Below are 19993 nucleotides of genomic sequence, written 5' to 3' on the forward strand. Positions count from 1 at the left end.
ATCTTTTTGCACATTGTCAGGGAGAGAATTTATTTTGCTTGACCATGAATATTTCTCTTGAGGGTTTTGTTTTTATCTTTTTCTTTTCCAGTGGGGGAATGGGAGAGTAAGGGATGGGTGTATTAAGGGGGGGAGAAAACAATAAATGCTTGTTAATTAAAAAAAAAATTTAAAATAGGAATTGAATTAGATGAACTTTTAATGATCTTTTCATTTCTTCTATGTTTAATGAGATTTGTATTTCTTCTATGTTTCTTCCCATATTCATGTTTCTTGGATTTTCTTTGTGATTACAAGGTTAACATATAAAAATGCTTCACAAAACCTTAAAGTGCCAAATAAATCTAACTCTTAATATTGCTAATTATGTCTTCTCTTTATATCTCTCACTTCTCCTTTCTCCAGAACAGTAGAGTTCTTATTATTTTTAGAAAGGCAATTGGGGTTAAGTGACTTGCCTAGGCTTGCACAGCTAGGAAATGTTAAGTGTCTGAAGCCACATTTGAACCTGGGTCCTCCTGATTCTAGGGCCGGTGCTCTATCTACTTCACCACCTAGCTGCTCCAAAAGTTCTTAATAAAAGTTTATATATCTTCCATGATTGTGTTCTGAATACCCCTTCCGCATTTTCTTTCTTTAAAATGCTTCATCTGTATAAAGTAATTTTTATCAGCTGGCCTGACTGGCTACTAGCTTCTGGTTCTTGGGAGGCATATTGTTTGAAAGAAGGAAGAGGATATTTATTCTTCCCAATTTCCAACCCTCATTATTCAGAAGTCAGCCCACTTTTTTCACTTATACTTTTATATCTGTTCTTTTTACTTCTTCAGTATACCTCCAGAAAACTTTTAAATCTCATGAGTAGTGTGCCATGTTGGGAAGAAAAATAATCACAAGTTCATATTCACAGAAAGTTAGAGCTGGAAAGAGCCCTTTCTAGCCCAATCAGTCCACAAGCATTTTTAAAGGCTTACAATGAGCTAGGCTGTGTTCAGTACTGGGTTTATTAAAGCAAAAATCAATTAGTCCCTGTACTCAAGAGTCTTAGATTTTTTCAGGGGAGGTAGCATGTAAATGCATAAATACAAAATAAGTTAGAGACAGGGAAGGTAGAACACAAGCAGTGGGAGGAATTTGGTGGGTCAGAAAAGTCTTAATGTAGAATGTGGTGCTTGGAGTGAAGTTCCAAGCTTAGGATGGATGCCAGGGCAAAAGGAGAGAGATAAGCAGTGGAAGGCAGGGTAGAGAAAAGGCCAGTTTGACATTAATTCCAGTGGGATCTGGATGAGGCTAAGGCTGAGAGGGCTAACAAAACTTCCCTCTTGCCTCCACAGCCAATAAGTGTTGCAGTTGCAGTTTAAAACTGGGTTTTCCCAGTCTGAAGTCTGTTGTTTTTTTCTTATAACATCATGCCTCCTCCTTAGGGGGAAAAATGACATAACTGTGTCTAATGTGAATACTCTGCACAAACCTTTATATGGAAGACATAAAAATGCAAGCAAAAAAATTTCAGTATAGAAAATGTTTGATTTTTGCAGAAGTTCCTAACGTTCTTTGTTATATTTTTGCAAAGTTTTTTTTTTATTGTACCACCATTTTAAAGAAGTTTTTCCTTGAGAAAATCTTGTCTGAAATGGATTTTTGTTTTTCGTTTCATATCCTTCACAATTAGTTTAGAAAGCAGTGCTTTCTACAGGAAACAGCATTATACTGACTTAGAAAATGTGGGTTCTGGATCTGTCCCTTTCACTTCATATAGTTGTAGGATTTTGAATAAAGTATTTCATTTTATTGCTTCACAGTTGCTTCTTTTATAAAAATGAAGATAATCTATTTAAAAATTGGGATAAATGTAAAATAAAGTTTAAATATGTTAACTTCTAATTTATAATAAACTCAGCAAGGAGTTCAGGTGTACCTTCTATGCTCCATTAAGTTTGCAGATGTCAAGAAGTTCATCATGGTTTCTAAATACCTCAACTCAGGAATAGAATTCAAAGTGACCTTGCAAGTCATGTTGGATGAAGTGCAAAGTAAAACATTTAGGAAAAATAGTAGTAAATGTTAGAGAAACTTCAAATTTAGTGCTTTATTTAATATAAAATTGGTTTTAGTTTTTTTTCCCCTTCCTCTGAGAAATATAAAAGCTTTTTCTTTAAAAAACTCAAAACTTCCTACACCTCACTTCCCCCCTCTCTCAATAGAAAAAAAGTAGGGTGATAGGGACATGTAGATAATTTATACACTGTGATCAGTATTTTGGCTAATTTTGCTTTGTTACAAAGATTGGAGGAAATGGCACATTTTTATTTTTATTTAAAAATGTTTTTTAAATTTTAATTTTATGATTATAACTTTTTTTAAACAGTATATATGCATGGGTAATTTTTTACAACATTATCCCTTGCACTCACTTCTGTTCTGATTTTTCCCTTCCTTCCCTCTACCCCCTCCCCTAGATGGCAGGCAGTCTTATACATGTTAAATATGTTATAGTATATCCTAGATACAATATATGTGTGCAGAACACTTCTCTTGTTGCGCAGGAAGAATTGGATTCAGAAGGTAAAAATAACCTGGGAAGAAAAACAAAAATGCTCACAGTTTACACTCATTTCCCAGTGTTCCTTATCTGGGTGTAGCTGATTCTGTCCATCATTGATCAATTGGAACTGAATTAGATCTTCTCTTTGTTGAAGATATCCACTTCCATTAGAATACATCCTCATACAGTATCATTGTTGAAGTGTATAGTGATCTCCTGGTTCTGCTCATTTCACTCAGCATCAGTTCATGTAAGTCTCTCCAGACCTCTCTGAAGTCATCCCGGCTGGTCATTTCTTATTCCATAACATTCATATACCACAATTTACCCAACCATTCTCCAATTGATGCGCATCCATTCATTTTCCAGTTTCTAGCTACTACAAAAAGGGCTGCCACAAACATTTTGGCACATACAGGTCCCTTTCCCTTTAATATCTCTTTGGGATATAAGCCCAGTAGTAGCACTGCTGCATCAAAGGGTATGCACAGTTTGATAACTTTTGGGGCATAATTCCAGATTGCTCTCCAGAATGGCTGGATTCTTTCGCAACTCCACCAACAATGTATCAGTGTCCCAGTTTTTCCACATCCCCTCCAACATTCATCTTTATTTTTTCCTGTCATCTTAGCCAATCTGACAGGTGTGTAGTGGTATCTCAGAGTTGTCTTAATTTGCATTTCTCTGATCAATAGTGATTTAGAACATTCTTTTATATGAGTAGAAATAGTTTCCAAAAATTGTCCACTCATATCCTTTGACCATTTATCAATTGGAGAATTGTTTGATTTCTTATAAATTAGAGTCAGTTCTCTATATTTTGGAAATGAGACCTTTATCAGAACCTTTAACTGTAAAAATATTTTCCCAGTTTGTTGCTTCTCTTCTAATCTTGTTTGCATTAGTTTTGTTTGTACAAAGACTTTTTAATTTGATGTAATCAAAATTTTCTATTTTGTGATCAATAATGATGTCTAGAATGGTAAATTTTTTAAAAAAAGATTTTATATAAAACTTTTTAAAGACACATCTGATAGAACTTATCATAACTAAAGGATTTTGGACAGTTATTTTATTGCACTGTCCTCTTGCCCCTGCAGTTAGTGGGAATGTGGTTTTGAGAGATTAAGTACGATTATGGAAATTATACTACTTAAAGTCCGTATTCTATGCTTGTTTCTTTGCATACACACACATAGTTTTGCAACCTCTCCTTCTTTCCCTTCTGTCCCCCAATTGCTACCATGTCCTCTTGCTGGGGAACCACCGGAAGTAAAGAGAAAGTATTTTTTATTTTTCATCTGATGTAAAATAGATGTTTCCTATTGGCCAAAAAAAAAAATCCCCAAAACAAAAACTACTGAATGTCTTTTCTGGGTTATAGTACATGAAAGTGGAGAAATAGCACATTTTTGGGGGTAGAACCTATGACCTTATACTTTCTTTCAATCAATCAAGAAGGTCTGGACTCCTTTACTGTGCCATCCAGGCTGGCAAGCACCACCATCTGTCTTGGCTGTCTTCCCATTCTGAATAACTGGTCTTATGTCCTGTGGTCCCTGTGTAGTATAAATTAGTGAGGTATGCCTTCCTAATTGAGATAGATCCCTAAACTTGAATCAATACCTAACTGTAAATCTACTCAATTTATAGCATTATCTAATTTTTTTCATGTCTTAAAGAAAGCAATGATACTGACCTTAGGAAATTATCTCATAAATCCTGGATCATCAGTCCTTGGAATCAAGTAGGGAACAGGTAATGTTATTCCCACTTTATAGATGTAAAAGTGGAGTCTGTTCTAGAAGAGTAAGCTGGCTTTCCTGACATCTAAGGTCAATTTGATAGGTGTGGAGTTATGGTTGAGACTTTGCCTCCTGTACCCTTTGGAATGTTTGATCATCATAGAGCTGTAACTAGGATGGGCCTTCTGGGGTTTGGCTTTTGGTATTGGCATCAGCAATCTGATAGCCACCTTGGAAATCCACTACAAGAGGGTTGGGAGTGGGGGGAGCAAGCACTGTGCAAGAGCATGAGGGAGTACAATTGGAATCTGGGGGGTCCAGATCTGCCTTTGGACTATCATCTTGGGCCCTGCTTCTGATTTTCTTAGTTAAGACTGTAAGAAAAATGAGATACTGATTTTGCAATCTCTGCTTTCCCACCCCTTTCTTTAAACCAAATCTTACCCTGATTTGTTTTGTTAATGGTATTACTGTTTTTCTAGACCTGACACTTGTGTCATATTAGCTTTCTTTTTTTCTTTTTTCTTTTGATTTTCATAATCAGTTTCATAGATATTTTTATAACTATCTTTTTTTTCCCCTTTTATGTTGTTTATCATTATATTGGTGGCAATTCAGATGGCCATCACTTGTGTTTAGGCCATTCATACCTGTCAATATTCCTCATCCCTGGACTTTATTTTTATTATAATTTTCATGTTTGACTTGTGTTTTATAGAGCCTCTCCCCAACTCCCATTGATCTTAGAACTTCACTGGATAAATTATTTTAAAGCACCACTTGAAAAATATGATTCTCCTGCTCCAAGAACTTTGGTTCCTGGTAAAGTCTCACACTTCTTACACAAGGGCCTTTGTAATCTGCCTATAACCTGTTTGTCTTGCTGTATATTTTACTATATGAATCCTGTGTTTTAATAGAACCACACCAGGGATTTTTCACCTTTTTGTGTGTTCTGGATCCCTTGGGCAGTTTGTTGAAGCTCTTGGACTATGGATCTCAGGCTAAGAAGTGACCAGAGATGCTTAACAGACACTCTGGATCTTTACTTCTCTTTGTTCTCTTTGCCTAGAAAACCATCTATTCCAGCTCGACTTTTCAGAATACTAGTGACTATAAGACCTACTTTATATGACTTAATTTTAAATGTGTTTTCTCTCTGCGGCCTTTTCTGATTACTCTACAGAAACAATCTCTTTGGCCTCTGAACTTTTCCAGCTCTTTGGACCTCACTCCCTTGGCACTTATCACATACTTATGTGATTTGTGGACATATCTTATCTCCTTTAGTCATGTGTAAACTCTTTGAGATAAAGAGTTATATCTCTTCCTCTCTCTTACCTACCTCCTGGAGTAATAATAATGATATTTATATAGTACCTATTCTGTGCCAAGCACTTTATAAATATCTCATTTTATAATCACAACAACTCAGTGTTGTAGGTTTTGTAATTATCCTCAATTTACAGTTGAGGAAATTGAAGCATACAGAGTGTAATACAGCTACCAAGTGTTCTGAAGCTGGGTTTGAACCCAGGTCTTTATTCACTCTGCCTCAGCTGCTTCCATTATAATAGATAAATAAGTAAGAATTAGTTATGGAAAGAATTCCTGAAATCCTCCAACTTATCCTGATGAATACTCTGAAGTTGTTTTTTGCCCCTGGGATGATTTCATTACCTTACTTATTCTTTATTGCCTGGCTGTTCTTCTTTCCCCCTTTCCCCAAATTCTGTTGTCAAAGGAGGGGAAGTCCTCCTGAGGTACCTGAGGTACATTATCTCAGGTTTCCCAGATTACTGATTGTGTTATTACATGTTCTAAGACTTGTACCAAAATTCTCATTCTGCTCCACATTTTTATTTTCTTGATGACAAACAGTATTGGATTGTAGAATCATGAAGATAGTAATGGCATGCAGTGGTAAGAAAGAGCACTTTATTTGGAATCAAAGGACCTGGGTTCAAATCCAGTTTTTGCTCTTTACTGCTAAGGTTAACTTCTGTATGTAAGTTGCTTCTGATATCATTCTTCCCATTCTCCCCAGAGAATAACAACCTCAGCCACACTGAACTTCCCATTTTGTATCGAAAATATTGTTTGTAGTTTTCTCCTCCCTTTTTACTCCACAACTTTTTGCAGCCTGGTGTCTGGTACTTACCTAAGCTGCTTTCTCCAGAGCATCAAAGACTGCTTTTGTGCCACATCTGAACTGTGATGCTTTTTTTTCTTTTTTTTCTTCAGCACCTGTTTCTCTATCTCTGCCTCATTTGATGTTTTCAGCCATCATCTCTCCTGGAGATGCATTGCTCTTTTTTCATTTTCCTCCCAAGTCTCCTTTTCTAGTTCATCAATCAGATTCTGCTCCCCAAGTTTTGTGGATGTTTGCCAAGACTCTTGTCTCAGGCCCCCATTAACCTTCTCTATAGTCTCTTTCTTGGTCACCTTGTTATTATCTCCCATAAGTCCAACTATTTTTTGTGCCATTTTTTCATAGGCCTGTATCCAGCCCTAGTCTTTTGCTTGACATTGCATCTGATTTCTACTTTGTCTTAAACTATTGCCAAACCTTCTCTTTGATCCCCCTTCCTCCAGGCCATCCACCACCCTGTTGCCCAAGGGATTTTCCTCAGATGCCAACCCTCAAGGTCTTCCCCTCCCAGATTCATTCATTCCTTATTTAGTTTTTTTTGAACTTTGGCTAAAGAAGATTCTTTGCCTGTTGAAGATCTAGAAAGGACCATAGTGGTCATCCGTTTCAACTCTTCAATTTATAAATAGGGAAACTGAACCCCAGAGAGGCAACTGACTTTCCCAAAGTCACCCAGATACAAAGTGGCAGTCAGGATTTACATACAAGCCCTTAATATTCAAATCCAGCACTCCTTCCACAGTACCATGCTGTCTCCATCTTCTAATATTTTTATGTAAACTGTTTCTTCATAGTTTTCCATTCATTGTGTTCCTTATGTTATTATTATTTTTATGTATCTTCTTTATAGCCTATAACTATTATTAAGATTTTTAAAGCTTTTTTTTTTTTAAAGCTACTGAACATGTGAAAAAGTGAATTTCTATAGTAAAATGATAATTTCCCATCTCATTCCATTCTTCAAATTCATCTTTGGTGTCTGGAAAACTGGTTATTTAAATCCATTCCTTCAGTCCACATTTTTGCTTGATTTAGAAAGTGATAGACATTTTATCAAAATTAATTCAAAAGTTTGGACTACAATTAAAGACAGAAAAGCCTTTCCTCTCCTAGGTGTTAAGCTTTTCTTGACTATTAGAGAAGTAGCTGACTGTTGAAAATGTATACCAGTCCCATCCCTGTCTTGTGCTATGGAGTGATAAAATAATTCTTTAAGGTAAGAGCTATTAACTTCTTTCTAACTAGCACTCTCCTTTGATGATAGGGTTTTTCTCATATCCTCTGTCTGGTGTGGTTCTTCACTGTGACTTTGTCCAATTTCAGGTTTTTCCTGAATTCAATCAAAGAAACAATAATAGTTGTGGTGCTTTAATGTTTGCAAATGGTCGCGGTCTCTGTCTCCGTCTCTCATAAAGGTATAAATGGCTCAAAAATTAGACTTTATAGATAGTAACAGAAGAAAGAGACATGTTCAGAGAGGGATTATAAACTCCTAGTCCTGGGTAATGTCTTTCTCTCAAAGCAGCCTAAGATGACAATAGTTTGTTGTTGATTCCCATTGAGCTTGCAGTCCACTTATCCTCACTTCATTATTTATAAGTGACCTGTTTTCTAACTTCTTTCTCCCTCCCCTCCCCCCATATTCTAATTTGGAAACTGACAATTTGAACACAAGGATATCCTTATTAAATTTAATCCTACTAAATTTGACCCAATGACCTAATCTATTGAGATTTTTATATATATATATATATATATATATATATATATATATATATATATATATATATATATATATATATGTTATATTCCAATATGTTCTCCAACTAATCCATCCAACTTTGTATTAGCTGTAAATTTGAAAACCATCTCCTCCATGTCTTTGTCCACATCATTGATAAAAATATTAAACACAGTAAAGCACAGATACTTGGGAAACTCTACTAGCATTTTGCTTCTAAATAAACTCTTATGGGCATTTCTATAAGTCTGATCACTTGAATGCTACTTCTTTTTGAGGCATTAAAAACTGTTAGTAATTGAAGTGATAATGGAGGAAATTCTGCTAGATGTATGTAGGATTATGTAGGATATGGCATATTATCAGTCAGTAGATTCAAGATAGAAAACTATCTTTGAAGTCATCTACTCCAGCTTAATTTTATCGATAATGAAATTGAAGTGATTTGCCTGAGGTTGCACTGGCCCTACATTAAGTGATTGAGCTGAGATTTGAACACAAGTCCTCTGATCCTAAAAGTCAGTGCTTTTTTAACATTATACTTTGTTGCTTTGAAAGGGGGAAGATGGTTTTTACTAGAAATCAGATAACTATGAAAAAGAAGCATTAATAGTTGTTAGGCAAAGCACAGAGCTGGAAGGATTATGGTATAAAGATGAGAATTTGCTTAAATGTAGAATGAACTTTGGAGAGAAAAAATGAATAAACCTTAGAACGGGTATCTTGTTGAGAATTTGAAATAATAGGTAAATGGAATTTTAAGTGATGAGGAATATAGGAAATGGGAGATTTTAGAAGAAAGGAAATTCAGAGGGTAGTTATTAGAACACATTTTTTGGAAGTCCTTATTATATCAAGTCTCCCTTGATAATTTATAGACTTTCAGATGTTTTAAAAATATTATACTTCCTGCAAAAAATCTTTAGCATATAGAATAAATCATTTCTGTGCTTTGTACCCCTCAAATTACACCACTTATCATTCCTTCCCTCTGGCCTTGTCATAAGGGCAGTTTGTTTAGTTTGCCAAATGGGGTGGAGGGAAGTGGAAAAAATATTTGCTAAGTGCTTGCTCAGACATTATGCTAATCAATTTACAGATATTCTCTCCTTTAATTTCAACTCAGCCTTCTTCAAATGTTAAACAGATAATAGCACCCATATAATAGACTGAAGATCAAATAAGTGAGTTGCTCGGGATCATATGACTATTAAGAACTTGAGGCCAAATTTGAATTCAGTTTTCTTTTCACATGTGCAGTAGTGTACTGCTTGGTGCTTCTCAGGTAATCTCAGATTAGCATTGCAGAATTTTGAAGCAAGCAGTTAGGAAAAAATCTCATTCATTTTCTCCACTTCTTCAAGAGAAGCTAGACACAAGTATTTATTTATTAAATATCTACTAAATGAGAAGCATTTTGGAAGTATATGTACCTGACAGATAATCATTGAATTCTAAACTAATTTAACAACAGTTTAATAAACATCCACTATATATGAAGCCCTATTTTAAAAATTGGGAATATGAAGAAAAAAAACAAATCCAGCCCCTAATCATTAGAAGCTTACATTGTTTTGAGAGAATGTGCCATGTAAATTATAGAATGAAAGAGTTTGGTGGAATCTAATAGATCCCTTCATCCCATCCCTTCATTTTATCTGTTCAGGAATCTAAGATTTACTCAAGATCCCTTGGGAGTCATCTATTGAAGAGGACATAGAATTTGGACATCTTATTCCCAGTTCTTCTTCAACTAATATCATTTCTTGTGCTCTTTTCACACAGTTAACTGTTTTAAAAACAGTATAGGCCCCAAAGCTGTGAATATCTATGGTCTGAATGCATTAACATTGTATGGATAATTTGAATAAAAACAAGTCTTAGACTCTGGCCTTTGTTTATTTTGTTTTATCTGTTGGCCAGAAGTTAGATCCCAATAAGAGAACCTGCCAAAATATAATCTTATATAAGTACAGAAATTTTGTGTGTATGTGTGTGTGTGTTTTATGATTAGTCTTGCATGGTTTTTACACAGTGTTTCATGTGGTGTGAATAGTAGTGTATTTGTGCCCTATCAATATTGAATCTACTTCTACCAAGATTGGGGAAGTTTTTATTTATCTTTTTATTATGATATTATTATCATTACTGTAAAAACTGACAGTTTTATCACAGGCTAAACTTTATGAACAGTATTTAAAATCTAACTTAGGCAGGCAACTTGTTCTTCTGTGGGACTTTGATGATTATTAAGATCTAACATTTAATTTCATTTTGACTATTGGTTACAGAATTTTGAAGAATGATTTTACTTCACATAAAAAAGCCAGATGGCTTAAAAAAAATCAAGAATTCAACTTTATATAACAAAAATAGCCACATTCTAAGTGATGTTTCAATAGAGGAAAAATGACTTAAGTTTAGGGTACAAGACTTGGAAGACATGGATTCAAATGTACCTTCTACTTAGCTTTACTAGCTGAATGACTTGAAGCAAGTCATGTAATCTCTCTGAACTAAAGTTTCCTCATCCATAAAAGGAAGATAATAACATCTGTGGTATGTCCTTTATAAAGCTATTATAACTTTCAAAGGAGATAATGGATGTAAAGTCTTTGCATAATTTAAAATGCTCTACAAGTGCTACCCAGTACTATTACTTTGCTGCTGCAGCTGTTGCTACTACTCTATTTATTACTGTGATTAAGTTAAAAAGTAAAAGATAGTTTTACTTGTATGGAAGATCTTAATTGTTTCATTTTATGGAAAGGAAAAGTTGAGTTGAGATGGTGTTTTTAAGGAAAGAAGACCCTTTGCTTGTTCTTGCTCCTAATTATTTTCTACCCATCCCATAACTGTGATCACTTTGAAGAATCAAAACAAGTTATAGAGTTAGACTTCTAGTCAAATCAGGTTGTATTGTAAGGAGATTTTTTTTGGGTCTTGAAAACTCAGCTTTTAACGCTTAATTTTAAAATGACACTAAAAGATAAAACCTGAATGCCAGCATTCAGTAGTAAAACCTGACTCTTTTTAAGAGCTTAATCATTATTTGAATTGAAAAAATTAGCCAACATGAAGTTGATGGTATTGCTTTTGAAAAGTTAGCTGATTAAAAAAAAAGTTAGCTGATGAACTACGAAGAAAAAGAATATATTTGTAAGATTTCTTCCAGGCTTTTAGCAAATAAGGTTCACAGTCCAACCACACCTCGATGGAGGAAGTCAGGAGTTAAGCCTACCAAAATAATTTTCTTTCTTTCCACTCACTGATGTCCCTTTTTCATTCCTCCACCTTCTTTCCCAACTTCTACAACTCTATCCTGCAAATGAAACAGAGAACAGTTTGATAACATGGATTACAATGTTTATCAGACTTGAGGACTGAAATGATTTGACCTTGCGCAAGTAATTGGAAATCTGTCACAAGGCTCATCAATCTCAGTCATTCTTAACATTTGGAGCAGTATTTAAACACAAGAACCATAGTACAGAAGATTTATTTAAGATACCAAGTATTTATCTAAGCAAAAATTTCTTTCAAAGAGGTTTTTTAAAAAAGCTTCAGAGATGGGAGGGAGATACTCTTTATTTAAATTAAAAAAAAACCAAAACCTATTGCAGAGAATTTTAGTAAAACAAAACACCATCTTTGAAAAATCTGAACTAGTTTTATAAAGTATAGTGGTGTCATAGATATCTTCAGGTGAGAGAAATCATTCTGATTTTTATCACTTTATGTGATGTTCCCCTTAGCAAACCCCTTACCAACTAGTCTTCACCAAAAGTAGAATATATATAAAGTGTTAGGATCAAAGAATGGAGTTCTTTAATGTATCCAATTAACTGAGCACTGTGTACTTTATGGCACACTTACTGTGCAGTAAAAATACCATAAATACATATTTTAAAAAGAAAGTTGAGTGACATTGCTTAAGAAGTTCCCATTAGAGGTGAGTGCCATAGTCACAGTTAAATTCTTGTCTTGAGAGGAGGCAATCATCATGGAGACTGACCCTTTCAGACTTGGTAAATTTTTCTAGGTTTAGATATTTATCTAAAGATTAAAATAGGGTACATGACAATATATGCTGTATTTTAATCAGAAAGTTTAATAATCAAGTTAAATGGCAGTAGAAATTAGCTAAATATACATGTGACCTGTCTAAATGCTATATGTAGCTCCTTTTCCATATTCACTATTTCTAATTAAAGAGAGGAGCATTATTTTGGAGCATACTAAAATGAACAAGTATTCTCTTTTTGTTGCCTTATTTTTAAACAATTGTATATGTAAATACATTATTTTAATTTGAATTGACCAACCTGGAGGTGTTATTTTCTTAAGGAGAATTTTTTTATTAAAGGCTCAATAGTTGACTCTTGCAGTCTAGAAAGCTAATGACTACATGAATAAATTGATTTTGAAAATGTTATTACTTCATATTATTTTATATTAAGTTCTGTACAGCATATTGTGCAAAATGAGCATTTAAATGAAATAAATTGGCAAATTGGAAGCATCAGAATTACTATTACCAATTCACTAGAGACACTTGTATTGTCTATTCAAAAATTGAGCCATCCTCACTCTTTTACTGTATGGAATAATCATGCTTAACGAAAACATTCAAAACGTTTGTGACTCTTCTTCTTCTTCTTTTTTTTTTTTTTTTTTTTTTTTTTTTTTTTTTTTTGTTTTGTACCTAAGTACTTTATTTATTTTTAAAAATCTGGGTCATTTTAAAAATTAATTTTATAATTATGATTTTTTTTGACAGTACATATGCATGGGTAATTTTTTTTTTTTTTTTTTACATTATCCCTTGTACTAGTTTCTATTCCGAATTTTCCCCTCCTCTCCACCCCCTCCCCTAGATTGCAGGCAGTGTTTATGACTCTTCTGAAAGTTGAGTTTACTGAACATAAAGATAGAACTAACTCATTAGCCCATTGAGAGAATAATTCTTAATCTTTAGACTGTCTTATGAATAAACCACTCAAAAGTTTAATTATTTCCCCAAAATGCTTTAAATATTCATGTATGCAATTAATATATTAAGTTATTGTATTTTTAAAATTCCATAATGAGCTGCTTCAGATAATTATTTTGTGATTTAAAATAAGACATATATTGCAATTTTTATATTAATTAGTTCACTGTGAAGTAATATGATCCATCTATTTCACATTATGTTCTCACATAAACTTTTCCCATATCTTCAAATATTTGAAATGCTTGTTTTGATATTGTGCATGTTTATATATATAATAAATACCTAATAAATCAGATTCACCTTTTTCTTTTTGCAAAGATTTTACTGTATCAGAAAAATTAATCCTAAAATAAATGTTCTTTTAGAACATTTTTTTCCCTGAAACTATATAGACGTGTATACAAACACATACATACACACACATGTAAATAAGATTTCCTTTTGGCTGGTGAAAATGGATTTCCCAAAAATGTTTTGCTTTATATCTAGTATACATGTGTAATAGTGTTATTTCCATTTATGTGACAGATCAAAGCCCCCAGTAGCAACAACAAATTCATTAACAACAAATGTTTTATAATCCGAATAACTGTTATTTATAAAGAAATGAGAATGTTGTAAGCAAACTGAGTTACAACTTTTATACATTTTAGAATCATTTGTTGTGGGAGGGACATTTTAAAAATGAAGCTTTTGCTCAGCAATATTTCTATTTAAATAGCTACTTTTGTTCATTTTGGTGATGAGAAAAGAATTAATTTAGATGGTACTAAATTCTACATAGGTATTATTTTTTTGACATTTGATTGTTGTTCAGATGTGTAATAGCCATCTCCCCAGGACTGTAAATGCAATAGATAGACCCTTCCTTCCTTCCTTGGCAAAAAAATAAAAAGAAACTAAATTGTATTCTTTGTCATTCCCTTTTAAAATTTATGACAGGTTATACTGTTCCATTTATTCTTCTATCACTTCTTTGAGATAGCACATAGCACCTTTGGTGTTCCTATGTACACAGTGTTTAGTGTACAGTTAAAACATTGTTTCTCTGAAATTCTTTTCTATTTTAAAAATTTCTTATCTAAATTTTGTTTTTGGTTTTTCTTTTTAAATGGAAATTATACAAGGAAGAGAGGAATGGAAAGGAAGAGAGGCAAAAAGTATGCTAAGTGGAAGGTGAAGAAACATTTTGAGTGTATTTTATTCTTACACAAGTGTCTTTGGTGTATTGGGAGAGAAATAATAGAAGTGTCAGAATTTGTTAACATATTTGACAAACTATGGCAGCAAAAACTCCTTTTTCTATTTTGGCATGAGCAATCACCCTTTTATTGGACCATTAATGCTATTTTGGAACATCATGCTGTATCCAAAGGCAATAATTTAGCAGCTGTTTATCAGGAGCTTTCATAAAACATTGAATACTATTATAACATCCAGTAACCCTAACAACAGCATTTCAGAATCTGGGCCTGTTTAAATGGGATATCCGTGAATGTACTTGTTCAGGGATGCATGACCCACATCACCTATAAATTTGATTGGAAGTTACAGTGCTGGCATAAGCTGATGGATAGCAGATTAGAACCCTGATTAACCATGTGATTTGAAGGCTGGGAATATATTGTCTAAGCAAGATTCATCAGACGCAATCAGAATTTCAAGTGGTCAGATGAAATTCAAATGTATATTGTGGATCTCCCCCTAACCCCCTTCTGCGCTTTTCCTCTTAGGTTGCCTTTTTATTTTTATTTCCAAAGCTGAAAAATACTTCTTTGATGAATCTGCTCCTCACCCTAAAGCTGTCTGTCTGTTATTCATCAGAAAGCAGGTCGCAGTTCAGTGAGCAGAAGAAAAGATTTTAATAGAAGCTGTGCCAAGGGCTGTAATGCATCATTTTAGGGCCCTAATTACATTACAATGACAAATATCAATGGTGACAACAGCAATAACCTACATCCTTTAATGGCTATGCTGGAAAAGGAGTTTGGGCCCTGCGCCATTAGATTAGACTCAGTTTCAAAACATAAGCCATTAGAAGTGTGTGTCCACAGTATTATTGGCCGATAACTGAAGCCCAGTGGAAAGGCCTGTAAATAAATGATGCCTCCCTAAAGCTTGGTCCTGTGGGACAAAAGAGTCAAAATTAGATGACTATGGAAGCTGTGCTGTTTCCGAGGCAACTTTAGCTTTCAAAGTGAAGAATTGCCTGCTTAATTTTATGAAATCACACTTCCCCCCTCCTGCTGCCAATTAGACTCACCATAAAAATCCATTGGTGTGGCAACTAAAATAAATTATGAAATTCTTTAAACAAAGGAAGACATTTTAAAAGGTGGAAAGGTTTTCCTTATTTTCTATTATGTCTAGTGTATATGAACTTGCATATAATAATAAAAAACTCTTTTTCCTTTTGGAGAATGTGGGTGGAAGTCCTTGGGGCTAACATTTGGATAGATTTGAAATAGAATTTATTTCCCTAAATGGGAATTTACCTTTCTCATCAATTTATATTCCAGCAGTAGCTATCTCTATAATGTTATCCTCCTTAGAATAGAGCTCATTCTCTGGATTGTGTAGGCAAATGAAAGAACTCAGTTTTCTTATGTGCCCACATATTTTTCAGCTCTCCTAGCAAGGGACTATTTTATTTATGTAAACAACATAATGAGGAAAATATGCCTGGCAGATGGTTCTGAGTATCAGAATCATCAGTTTGGTCTGCCCCAAAGTGTCTCATTATTTTTCCTCTTTCCCCTTCCACCTCTCCCTACAAAAACTTAACAACTGAATGCCTTTGAGATGTATTTTCCTTAGCTTGGTAAATGTCCCTCCATTTTCTTAGCCTGCTGCTGGAATTTCACCCCATAGTCATCATGGCGTGTTTCATCTATGTGGGGAGTGGTTTGGTGATTCCCTTGTAACTTTGGGTGATGTTTTTAAAATCCTGGTTGATTGAGATGTGTTCTATAAGAGCCAATGCACTAAATTACCCCTAGTGATACTATTAAGTCTGTACTCATCGGTGCCTTTCCTATATCTTTTCATGAAAACAAGGTTAGAATGATATTAGAGCTTCATGGTGAGTTTGTGTTCTTGTTTGGCAGACTTAAGTTTTTAAGGTTCTGGCATTTAAAAGATTGCATAGCTACAAGGTCAAAAAGGTTTGTGATGAAACAAGGAAAAAGTAAATTGCACAAATATGAGTATCTCTGTCATTTGGATAATGACTTTGCTAGAAAAAGCACTGTGTTCTCCCATGTAATGAAGAACTGACCCTGGGCAAAATTTATTTTGAAGAATGCCTTAGGAGTTATAACTTCTATAAAAGTTATAACTTTTTCTACCTCTCAACACCTTCCTTCAGCCTGGCTCTTTCTAATTGTATAAGACCACATGCTATTCCATATCTGTGCATATATTGTGTACTGAAGCATGTTGTAGCATACTGTGTTAAAATACAAATTAAGTCCTATATGGCTTTTCAGAAATAAAATATGTTGTTTGTTTATTTTGTTGTTGTTTGTTTTTTAGTCTCATTGTAATACTGGGTTGGTTTAAGGTATCCTAAACTCTAGTTTATTACATTAAACTCTTGAGTTGTCTCATAATCAGTCCACTGTTAACCAGAATTCATAAACAGTACCTTAATGATTGATTTTTATAACAATAATTTCAGTGCATTCAAAGTTCTTTAAATACTTGCTGAATGCTCAAGGATAGATGAATCTGAATTAAGATAGTATGGAAAAACAATGGCAGGATGGTTAATCTGTCCTGATGGAAGTGTTCTGTGTGCTGATAGAATCAGGAATCCATTTAAGTATTAATATAGACTTTTAGTATTACATAGATATAAAATTTTTGCTGAAAATTGGTTCTTTCTTTATGTTATTGGTGATGGTTTTTAGTTCAACTGTAAATAAATCGATCTTATTTTCTTCCAGCGCCCAATAACAGTGTTTATTATTAAGAGTTACTGATTCAAGATGGCATAGTACTGCCTTTCTTGTAGCTTGCAGGATGGATAGCTCACCTAGAAAGTCTTTATTTTAGCTTTATGATATTCAAAGGCTTTTGAAAGCAATGGCCATAAATAGAAACATAATAACAAATCCAGAGGAAGTTCTATATCTTTACTTTCTAAAAACTCCAATGTCCTCTTAAAAATCCAAATTAGGATGGACTTGGGCTGAGTTTCCTTTGGAAACTTTGAATTCCAGGAATGAAAATTAATCCTCTGTTGCACTGTATGGATCCTTGAAGGATGGCTTTTCAAGATTAATACTTGCTAATAAATTGCTATATTCTTATTGTGGCACTATTGCTACTGCATGCTGTTAATAGGGTTCCTCTGTTTGAGATTTTCTTTTCCCTGCCTTACAAAGCACCCCAGTTACAGTCCCATCCTACAGTAAATTGTACCTTAATATTATCATGTTAATATTTAAGAAATATGCAACTAACTGCTTTGTTTTTCTCTTCCCTCTTCTCTTCTGCAGGCAGAAATTGTCAAGAGGCTGAATGCTATCTGTGCCCAAGTCATTCCCTTCCTGTCCCAAGAGGTAAGGCAGTTCATTGCAGTCCCTGGCTCTAAAGTTGCCATTTCTGTAGTATTGTATTATAGAAAGGGGGCTGGGAGCTGATTTTTCGGGCTTCATGAATCTCTTGGTGCCTATATTTCATTTTTCTAAGGTTCTGTTCTCATTCCAACTCTATCACCTTATTAAAATTCAGGGGAATATAATTTAAATGCATTTATATAATGGAAAATGTTCTAATGCGCTAAGCGAAATTCAATTGTTAAAATGTTTTGCTGTCATGTACAATGTAGTGTTGCTAAGAATCATGGTTGTTTGTCAAAATGGCACCTAATAGGGTGGATTGAAAAATTACCAAAAAGACAGTTTTTTCTACACTTCTGATAATGGACATTAATAGTTAGAAAAAGGAATATCAAATGGAGATGTTTTACCTAGAATAGAAAGCAAAGTAATGCCACTTTTGGCTCACTGCTTTTAAAAAATTAGTATTTTATTAAATTTAAAAAAAGTTTCTGTTTATTTGGGAAAATCCATAAAAGATTGCTTCATTATGGACTTATTTTTCCATGTTTCAATTTCCTAAAATTTTTGCATTTTTGGCAGGTACTTTAGTGCATTGCAGAAGCCCTAAGGTCAGAGGGCCCTGAGGATATTTTTTTTACTGGAATTTACTTTTAGGCCACACTAATGAAAGAGTCTGGTGTGTTAAATAAAACTCTCTTTCTAGTATATGCCATCTTTCCTGCTTTCCCTCTCAGTAGGTTTGAGACTAAGAGTTAAAGTGAAGATAGCAGTTAGCATTATTTGTGCTTCCTCATTTTGTAGTTCTTAATTTGATAAAATTAGGCTTTCTTGGTACTAACAATGCTTTCTGTCATGGGTTGAGAATGTTCCAAGATGTTGATTCCCTCCTTTCTCCTTCCCTTTGGTTGTTCTGTAGAGTACCATTTCTTTTCAAGCAAGTTGTCCATCCCACTGACTGTTACAAGTCATGTGCTTTGCTATGAGCACCCCAGCCAATGCATGAATGCTAACATTTGCATATCTCTTCTGAGTATGTGGGAGAGGGCATGCATGCACAGGTAGCTCGCTAAGTAATGTGTAGGACTGAAAACTATGGCAAGATTGTCTATAAAGAGTTACCCATTGATAAGGACTATAAAATTGAACTTTGGACAAGTAAAATGCCTTATCATAAAGAAGCATAACAAAGAATGACTCTGTATCCAAACTTTTAAACCTATTTGTGATCCTAAGTTCAGATACTAGCCTGAATCACACATGGAAAAAGGTATCCAGGCTCCCTTCTTTTTTTACATATGGTTACAAAACTGCCAGAAAACTATCCTAATTAGCCTTTTCTGTTCAATATTTGCTTGTGACTATCTTAGCTACTGCACTACTATATGGAAGTGTGGAGGGGTGCCTTTGCATATCTGTGAGGAAGCCTGTGCTGCTTGCACCTTGCCTGACCTAGGCCACACCACTGTTGTCTCTCATTTAAAAGGCTCTACTATCTTAAGGCAGGGTTAGAGGAGGGCCCTGAACCAGCAGATATGTGGCCCAGATAGAGCCTTGCCCAGGGCCAGAGGGAAAACCAGACTCATCCCTAGTGAATCAGGTTGGTGCTTTTGCAGGTAGAAGTCATGCAGCTTGAAGGTGGGCAGGATTCCCTTGTGTGGACGAATGGTTAGCTTCAGGCCCAGAGATCATTTTTAGTTTCTTTTCTTGTTGACTTTATGGCCTCACATGCACTGATCATTTGTACAATTTACTCCCCCATCCCCACTCCCAATCGTGGTACTTTACAGTCTAAGATCATTTTGTCACTATAAGAGAATGGCGGTGATGAAGCTATCAGTTGTTTAAAGCCTGTCCTCAAACTTTTTAACTAGGGGCCAGTTCACTGTCCCTCAGACTGTGGGAGGGCTGGACTGTAGTAAAAACAAAAACTCATACTCTGTCTCTGCCCCTCAACCCATTTGCCATAACCCGGTGGGCTGCATAAACGTCCTCAGCTGCTGCATCCGGTCTGCGGGCTGTAGTTTCAGAACCCCTGATCTAGACTGTGTAAGGAGTCCTTGAACGTCAGACATAGATCTGGTGACACTAAAGAGCAGGCTTGATGCTAATTGGCTGATGAAGTTGCCCTCAGGATGAAATGAGGCTTTGCAGGTGTTGAGACCTCCTTTTTCACTGCTGCTGTGGATAAAGAGAAATGATACATTTTTAAAATAGTTGTCTCTCATTGTGTGCTTGAAAACCTTATA

The 19993-nt window shown here is 34.7% G+C and overlaps 1 protein-coding gene across 8 annotated transcripts in view; it reads left to right on the plus strand.

The window, feature by feature from the left end:
* Positions 1-19993, plus strand: part of LOC141550004 (transducin-like enhancer protein 4) — a 159566-nt gene that overhangs the window by 21459 nt on the left and 118114 nt on the right. For all 8 annotated transcript variants that reach the window (XM_074280120.1, XM_074280113.1, XM_074280117.1 and 5 more), the window contains exon 5: positions 17682-17744. Coding sequence is in view for 6 of the 8 variants with exons in the window: in XM_074280113.1 (XP_074136214.1) it covers positions 17682-17744 (63 nt within the window). In the remaining 2 variants the exon portion in view is untranslated. The remainder of the gene's footprint in view (positions 1-17681; positions 17745-19993) is intronic.

This window comes from Sminthopsis crassicaudata, chromosome 1 (assembly GCF_048593235.1).
Source record: "Sminthopsis crassicaudata isolate SCR6 chromosome 1, ASM4859323v1, whole genome shotgun sequence".
NCBI classification, from domain to species: Eukaryota; Metazoa; Chordata; class Mammalia; order Dasyuromorphia; family Dasyuridae; genus Sminthopsis; species Sminthopsis crassicaudata.